Source organism: Zootoca vivipara, chromosome 3 (assembly GCF_965207765.1).
Source record: "Zootoca vivipara chromosome 3, rZooViv2.hap1.1, whole genome shotgun sequence".
NCBI classification, from domain to species: Eukaryota; Metazoa; Chordata; class Lepidosauria; order Squamata; family Lacertidae; genus Zootoca; species Zootoca vivipara.
In genome coordinates, this window is record NC_142586.1 from 93,583,732 (window position 1) to 93,592,791 (window position 9,060).

At 43.8% G+C, this 9,060-nt stretch overlaps 1 protein-coding gene across 2 annotated transcripts in view; it reads right to left on the minus strand.

The window, feature by feature from the left end:
* The window catches only part of KCNK2 (potassium two pore domain channel subfamily K member 2), a 93,934-nt gene extending 85,082 nt beyond the window's left edge, over positions 1–8,852 (minus strand). For both annotated transcript variants that reach the window (XM_088666686.1, XM_035111326.3), the window contains exons 1-2: positions 8,338–8,852; positions 5,122–5,432 (exon numbers count right to left, since the gene is read on the minus strand). In XM_088666686.1, coding sequence (XP_088522812.1) covers positions 5,122–5,432; position 8,338 — 312 coding nt within the window. In that variant the 5' untranslated portion in view covers positions 8,339–8,852. The remainder of the gene's footprint in view (positions 1–5,121; positions 5,433–8,337) is intronic.
* Positions 8,853–9,060: the final 208 nt, after the last annotated feature.

The window sequence follows — 9,060 nt, forward strand, 5'->3', positions numbered from 1 at the left end:
TTTTCTTTTGTGCCTTTTAAAAGCTGCAGTTCTATACATGCTTATACAGAAGCAAGTCTCACATAACTCTGTTTACATGCAGAGACTTACCGTACACTATAAAAAGTTTCTTATAAGTACTTTCACTTTTCAAGAAATGGAGCCCCCCCCCAAAAAAAAACAGGTATAAAGATAAGAAGACTAATTAAATGTATACAAAATTAAGTTATACTAAATAGGGACCTTTATCACTATGGAGGATATTCACCAAGTCAAACAGAAGTGTTTAAAGCAGGCATCCCCAAACTTTGGCCCTCCAGATGTTTTGGACTACAATTCCCATCATCCCTGACCACTGGTCCTGTTAGCTAGGGATCATGGGAGTTGTAGGCCAAAACATCTGGAGGGCTGCAGTTTGGGGATGTCTGGTTTAAAGACTGTGGGAAATACAAGCACGTAGGCAATGAAAACATTTGGGAAGCTGCAAAATTAGGATAGTACAAAATCTTGGGAATGGAGAATTACAGTAGTACCTTGGTTTAAGAACAGTCCGGTTTAAGGACGATTTGGTTTACAAACTCCACAAAACCGGAAATAGTGTCTTGGTTTGAGAACTTTACCTCGGTCCAAGAATGGAACCCGAACGGTGAAAGGTCACCGGCAGCAGGAGGCCTCATTAGGGAAAGCACACCTCGGTGTAAGAACAGTTTCGGTTTAAGAACGGATTTCCGGAACAGATTAAGTTTGTAAACTGAAGTACCACTGTATAGTGCTTTAGTGGTGAGGGAGGAGATCATTCAAGTTTAAAGAAAAACAGCCAAAAATGTTGGCATTGAAATCCCCATTAGATAAACCTCCTTGCAAATTTCACATTGTCAGGTTGTCACAACTAGAATACTAAGGTTCAAATCCTAGCCAGTGACCAAGTAAAAGGTCATAATAATGACCTACTTAATAGTTATGTTGTTGAAATTAACACAATTTTTAAACTTTCTACAGATTACTCGTTTTATAGACATAATAATAGGGCTTACGGGAAAAGATTAAAGTGAACAGAAATATTACTGGTATATGTAGTAAAGGTAAAGGGACCCCTGACCATTAGGTCCAGTCGTGACCAACTCTGGGGTTGTGGCACTCATCTCGCTCTATTGGCCGAGGGAGCTGGTGTACAGCTTCCAGGTCATGTGGCCAGCATGACTAAGCTGCTTCTGGTGAACCAGAACCAGAACCAGAGGTGAACCTTCCCACCAGAGCGGTACCTATTTATCTACTTGCACTTTGACGTGCTTTTGAACTGCTAGGTTGACAGGAGCTGGGACCGAGCAATGCGAGCTCACCATGTCGCAGGGATTCGAACCACCGACCTTCTGATCGGCAAGCCCTAGGCTCTGTGGTTTAACCCACAGCGCCACCCGCGTCCCATTATATGTAGTACACAGCCCTAAAAGCCATTTGAAGCCACAATAGTTCCACTGATGGTAAACCCCTAACTCCTGAGTAAATGGATTAAGCATTAAAAGTACCACAAATAGGATATCTACCACAAATTAATAGCAACTAGGGATGCTCCACTTTAGATCAAATGCTATTGAGTTAAATCTTAGCAAGAATCCTACTGGCGATTACAGAAAACTTTCATCAATTATTGTTGTGATATAAATGCCCCATGTGTATTGCATTCATAGGATTGCTTCAAAAAGTCCTTGTTATACTACAACTGTCCATAGTCACAAACAACTAAAAAATTATAGGAAGCTGAATTTAATTTTAGCCCGAAACAAGGTAACAGGTAACTACTGTCTGAAAACAGAACATTATAGTGAATAAATTTCTGTAATTTTCTTCACACTCACTCTATCATTAGAGCTATCTTAATACCCTACTATTGCATAATGTTTATCTTTATATCCTTCAGAAAATTCAGTTCTAAAATACTGTTTATGTGTTCAGTCACATGGGAGAACAATCCCCACTGAAGCGAAAACTGTTATTATAATTGTACCATGAAGGAGCAACTGAACTCCATTGCTCAACACAATATATTTTCAAGAGCAATTAAGTAACTACATAAGATGACAGGAGGAGGGCAAACTTCCAAGCCAGAAGAAGAATGAAAGTTTATGCCTACTATAGAAAGTATGGAGAACCTTTTGCATTCCAGATGTTGCTGAACCACAGCTCCCATCAGGCCCAACAAGCATCGCCAATGACCAGGGATTTTGGGAATTGTAGTTCAGCAACATAAGGAGGGCCCTAGATAACCCACACCTGTGCTATAGAATGGCAATCAGCATGTTGGCTGCAACTCAGGTGAAGCTGAACTTTTCAAGATGGGCAGATCATAAAGTGAATCCAATAGAATGATGTCGCTGTCACGCAGTGCATATTAAAATGGGCTAAAACTGCTCCCTTTAAACAAACATACCATCCTACCAGTTGGTTGCCAGATTACATCAAACTTTTCTCACAACTACCTTGGAGCCCTCCAGAACCAACTACTTGTGGATTAGGGGTGCTTAAGAAATACAACCTTTGCAAATTATTGTATGCATTTGTGGAATATCTGAACACAAGAGTTTGGATTAGGGCTGCTTGAAGAGTTTAGTACTTCTTTGATTTCCTATATAAAATTACCTGACCCATTAATTTAGCAATTAATGAGAGGATCTGAATTTAGCTATCTACCTGATTAACACTTTTCTGGATGTTAAGACATAGTCCTCAGCAGTTTAAGCATGACGAAAATATGCATTTCACTAAACACTTTGTGAGGAAATACACAATTAAACAGTGCTTTTTTCTGGGGGGTTGCAGGGGCACGCATACCCCTAAACATTTTGTGAATCTACATTTGGCCTCATTGAGGGGCAGTATTTCAATATGAGTAGCCCCTAAACATTTTTTATTTATTTATTGGGGGGAAAGCACTGCATTTAAATATGCATTTGGGGAGAAAATTCATGTTTAAATTATGTATTAAGATACATATTTAAATAAGTGTTTTTGAAATTATCATTTTTATATGCATAAAAAAGATCAATGTAGAATGGAATAACGGGTAAAAACATGTTATAGTAACACAGGCTAAAAATAGGCAGATTCAGCCATACCTAGCTGGGGCATCAGCTGTTTCATTCAGAGCTCTATACATTGACAAGAGTGAAAGGGATTGAATGCAACGCCAAGGTATCTTGCAATGATTTACAATGTGTGTGCATTCAAACATTGAAAAGTCTGGGCTTTTCATAGGTAGAATCAAATATTCTTTTTAACAAGTAATTTCAGTCAGACTGTACTTCAACAACAGGGGCAGAATAAATTTACTTATTTAATAAAATGCATGAATAAACATGGCCCTACCCTTTGCATTATTATATGGTTGTTGTGGTCTTAGTATATTGATTTCTCTATTCTCCTAGCACTGAGAACAGTACAGTAAAGAGCCATTTGAAGACTCACTGGGGGAGGGGCTGGTGGAAATGGAGCTGGGAGGCCCACTGGTAAGATCATAGAAACATAGAATTGGAAGAGACCACAAGGGCCATCCAGTCCAACCCCCCTGCCAAGCAGGAAACAAACTTACAATGAAACTTACACTGCTAGAAGTCCCCTCTCCTTGGTAAGCCCATGGAAAGTTCCTCAGCAGTAGGAACCAAATCAGGGTGAGTTGGGGGCACAGTGGATTTGGAAGAGGATTCCCCTAACCTGCTCCCCAAAGCAGACAACAACCACACAGCTCATGGGACTGGCAAAATTAAGTCCTTCCCATTGACTGCAATAAAAGGGGCAAAACCAAAAATGCCCCCACCAAATGGTTTTAGAAGCTACCCCCTCCCATTTCCCTCCCTGGGAAGTCAGCAGGCAGAGCTCTGAATGCATTGGCTGCTCTGCCATGGAATCTCCTCACCACCATTTGCCCTGCCAATGAATGGCATTAGGATTAGTGGGAATTAAAGTACAGTAAGCTTCAAAAGTTCAAAGTGATATGTTGTATCTGGTACCCTCCACTGACTTCTGCAAAGAACTGCTTATACTTGGTTATGGCCAGAAAAAATATTCATACAAGTCAGTAAGCCTCCCATTTGTTCTTTTGCCAGGCAATATGACTTAATGAGGGTGAAAGAGGAGAGCGCAAAATATGGTCTGAAGCTCAACATCAAAAAAACCAAGATCATGGCCACTGGTCCCATCACCTCCTGGCAAATAGAAGGGGAAGAAATGGAGGCAGTGAGAGATTTTACTTTCTTGGGCTCCTTGATCACTGCAGATGGTGACAGCAGTCACGAAATTAAAAGACGCCTGCTTCTTGGGAGAAAAGCAATGACAAACCTAGACAGCATCTTAAAAAGCAGAGACATCACCTTGCCGACAAAGGTCCGTATAGTTAAAGCTATGGTTTTCCCAGTAGTGATGTATGGAAGTGAGAGCTGGACCATAAAGAAGGCTGATCGCCGAAGAATTGATGCTTTTGAATTATGGTGCTGGAGGAGACTCTTGAGAGTCCCATGGACTGCAAGAAGATCAAACCTATCCATTCTTAAGGAAATCAGCCCTGAGTGCTCCCTGGAAGGACAGATCCTGAAGCTGAGGCTCCAATACTTTGGCCACCTCATGAGAAGAGAAGACTCCCTGGACAAGACCCTGATGTTGGGAAAGATTGAGGGCACTAGGAGAAGGGGACGACAGAGGACAAGATGGTTGGACAGTGTTCTCGAAGCTACGAACATGAGTTTGACCAAACTACGGGAGGCAGTGCAAGACAGGAGTGCCTGGCGTGCTATGGTCCATGGGGTCACGAAGAGTCGGACACGACTAAACGACTAAACAACAACATGACTAAATAACAACCTAAATGTAAGAGGAGAATGCTGTATTGTATCTGCCAACAAACAGCAATTTAAGAAGCACAACAGAAGCATTTGATGGAAGGATTTGCTCCATTAGCCTAGTATAAAAAAAAATGAAATTAGCAATGATTTTTGCACAATAAAGCCTTAAGTCAAATTACTTGTGCCAAACATTATTTCTTATGGATATCAGGCCATGGTACATTGTAGCTGGTATTGCTGCATCCGTGTAACTAATAAGCAACGTTTCCTTTAAAACATGGCAAGAGCACACTTCTTTACAGGGAATTACCTGAATCAGTTCTTCAAGTACTGTGTCATTCACACAGTTATGGTGCGATACGAACTCCTGCTTCTGGAGCACAATTGTTGTTCTCTGGTTACTTTCATGTGGCTGCTCCAGGGCTTTGAAAACAGTAGCTCCAATAATTAAATACAGAACCACCACCAGAAAAATGGTTGAGACCGTCTTCCATTTCATAACATTAATAGTTGTATCACTCTCCTCCCGAGAGGCAAGCACGGTGGGTTTGGTAGAAAATGAAAGCCTGGGCTTGGAGTTCTGAGTGGCAGATTTGGGATCCAGCAAGTCAGGTGCCGCCACTGAAGAAAGAAAGAAACAAACAAAAAACCCAGAAAGTTACTTTTTTCCCAGGCTTGTCACATATGTATTCAGTACTTCTTTTTGCTAGAGGGTAAGACAGAAGCTTTAACTTCAGAGATGCTGACATTATGAATGAACTCGACATATCTATCTTCCCCATGATTTACAGTTTACTATATAGACTGAGGGGTTCCTGCAACCTGTTGTGACAGTACTGTAACTGTGGTCCAAGTACTGCAAAAATGTACATAGCATTTTATATAATTTCTGATGGTATTAACTTTTCTTGTTTTGGTTTAAGCATTGCGCATGAGATACCCAATCTATATTTTAAGTTTAGCTCTGAAAAGTTAATCTCTTCTTACATCTTACACACAGTGCTGAGAAATGCAGTGTTAACCATTTCCTCTTGTGCATAACTTTCAACAAAAATTCCCCTATAAGATCACTGAGATATTGGCCATATCAATGTACTTTTTTCCTCCAGTTATTAATTTGTTTTCAATGACCACAATCCTCCTTTCAGTAGTGTTAGAGAAATTCATCATGAGTAGCATCAGTCAGCAAGTATTTGTTAAGTGAAATCCATATTAGAAATGTGAGTGCTGGTACCTAGCTGAAAAAAATGCATGTATGTGGCTAGAATTTAAAGTAGTTCTTAAGTGCTAGGACCAAAGTTGTAGGTGAATGGGAGGCTAGGATTTTTCTACCTCTATGTCATGCAAATATTAGAAGACTTTTTTCTTACAGCAGCTACACATAGAAGCCAATAAATTATTGCCTCCATAACTCCTGGAGAGTTAAATAAGAATATGCCATATCAACACATTTGAAATTTCTCTATAAGGTCATGAGAATATTGGCCATATTTAATATATATTTCCCCCTCCATTTACTAATTTACTTTTGAGTGACCACAGTCCTCCTTTCAGTGGTATTAAGGAAATCCAACACCTAAAAGCAGGTGCAAATCTCTTTCCCTTCATCATTTTCATCATCTGAAAGGTGGACATGCTTTGGAGAAAAAGGGGGTGGCAGAATGCTGTATCATACTTCCCATGCATAGAAGTTCAACTATATTGCATTATAGCACCATCAGACATAGAACGAGAGAGACTTGCATGCATAGTAAATTTAATTAGTATAGTTGTAGACGCGAGCTCCCCTTTCCCCCCAAAAGGGGCAGCAGGTAGGAGCTGTCACAGATGAGAAACTTCAGGTGATCATTCGTCATGACTCATTGCACTGAGCTGTCGTGTAGTTACGTACTCTTTTTCAACTCCTAGAAAGCTATAACTTGAGGCAATACCTTCACACGCCTAAGACCCTACGTTGTATTGGCTGTCTGGCAACTTTTACTGCCAAGCAACTACACTGATGCAATCAGATATTTCTAAGTGGCTGAAGATGCAGTCTTAGAGCCACCACACTCTGCCTGCAAGAGATGTGATGGAACTAATCCCATTGATTTGAGGGGGAGCATTACAGAGTCACTGGTTTGAATGATGCTTGCCTAGGGCCTTTAATGTAAGCTCCCCTTTTGACTGATGGTGGTAATGGCTTGATGTTTAAAGGGGCAATCTACAAGCTGATTGGGCTGCAGCTACCAGCGTTAAAGCCCTGTGGACTTTTACGGATATCTTGGATTGACAAATAAATATACTTTGCTTTAACTGGGTAGCAGATCAGGTTGAGGAATGTGCCATGGGCAGGAAAATTAGGACAATCCATGGGGCATTCCCCATCCCACCATTGCTCAATGCAGGCACTATCACTTTCTTCTCTCTTCCCCCTCAAGTGTTGTCACCCTGCTTCATCTCTTTCTCCCACCCCAAAATGGTGGCAAACCAGGTTTGTTGCTACAGCCCTCCTGTTATTCACCAGGACATTCTGTTCTCTTATTATTATTATTTTTTAAATGTGCCTCCCACCTTCTGCCCAGATGCAACTCACGCCCATACTCCAAAGGAAATCCTGGCACCCTAGGGAAGTCCAGTCCCTAAGTTCCCTTGATCCACTCCCCTTTAGGAAGCTGTATGCAGCTAAGCTAACAAAGCAGGGGTGGGTGGGTGGGAGGGATGGGAGCTTAAAGCGCCTTCTTCTTAACGCTGATCGCATATATAGCAGACATACCCACTCTCAGCATCCCCCCTTCCCCATCAATCCTTCACTCTTATCCATCCCCATCCACCTGCTTAGCCCTTATAAAGCTCATCCACCTTGCCAAGATTCAACACCACCACCCCGCTCGCTCCCAGGATAAATAGGGAACCTTCACTCTGTAAAGCATCCCGAGAGATAAATTACATTCCCATGCCTCCCCCCACCTCTCTCTTTTTTTAAAAAGGGAAGCAACCCATTTTCCTCCTCTCCCCTTTAAAAATGCTCTTGAAATGGTTTGCAAACGGCGCGTCTTCGTCTTCCCATACCCACAAGGATAGCAGGGAGCGGGCTGGATTCGGGAGGGGTCTTTATGGACCTCCCGGACCCTCTGATTCATCCCCCCACCTTCCCTTTTCCATGTATCCCCAGCCGAAGCAACACACACCCCTTGAACAAAGATTAAGTGCAAGGAAGCGCCTAGGAGCCAAGGTGTTGCATGCAGCAAGGAAAGCTCGTGCAGGAGGGATGGAGAGCGGAGGGGGGGAGGCGAGGGAGGGATGGAGGCAGAGAAAGACAGCAAGGCAGGTGGGTGGGCATGGGCAAAACGGGCTCTCCTGCAAATGGGTGGGGTGGGGCTCTCTTGTGGGGAGGGGGGGAGTCCCCCCTGCCCTAGAGCAAAGATGCATCGGCAAAAGCAAAGGAGCATGCAGCAATTTTTTTTGTCTTCCCAGGCATATATATCTCTCTCTTTCTTTCCTTCTCTCCGAGCCAGCGAGACGCGCCATTGTAACGAGTACTCACTTCTTATTTACAGACCCGGTGCCCTCTCCTCGCTTCACGGCCAGGCATTTTTTCAGGGCTCGGGGAGGCAGAGTTTGAGAGCAGAGAGAGGTGGCGAGGGGGTCGGGGTGGGAGAGGAAAGAGGAGGGGAAGGGGGGAGAGAAAAGAAAGAGAGAGGAGCAGCGCGTGGGTCGGAAGAGGCACCACAGAGATAGAAAGAGAGGGAGAGGGGGGGAAAGGCAGGCGAGCGGGCAGGCACACGCGCGCACGCACACGCAGGGAGGCATACAAAAAAAGGAAAGGAAAGAAAGAAAGAGAAAGCTGTTCAGCTCGGATTCCACGCGCGCCCTCTCGCCGGGGTGTGAGCTGCCTGCGCGCGCTTCTGTGTGTGTGTGTGTGTGTGTGTGTGTGTGTGTGCGTGTGGCTTGTGTGTATGCGCGCGCGTGTGTGAGGCGCCTCGTGCGTGCGTCTCCTGCGGTGTCTGGGTGCATGTGCAAAGCGACGGGCTCCACTCAAGGTGTGTATGCGTGTGTGTGTGTGTGTGTGTGTGTGTGTGTGTGTGTGTGTGTGTAAACTCCCTCCGCTCGCTGCTCTCCTCTTCTTCCCCACCCACCTCTCCCACCCACCTCCGTCCTCCCAACCTTCCCGAGCGCGCGGCTCGCGCCTTTTTGGACGTAGGGGACTCGGCACTCCGAAAAGGAACCGGCGCGCTGTCCACGGAGCCCTTTACGCAGTTCTCGGGGT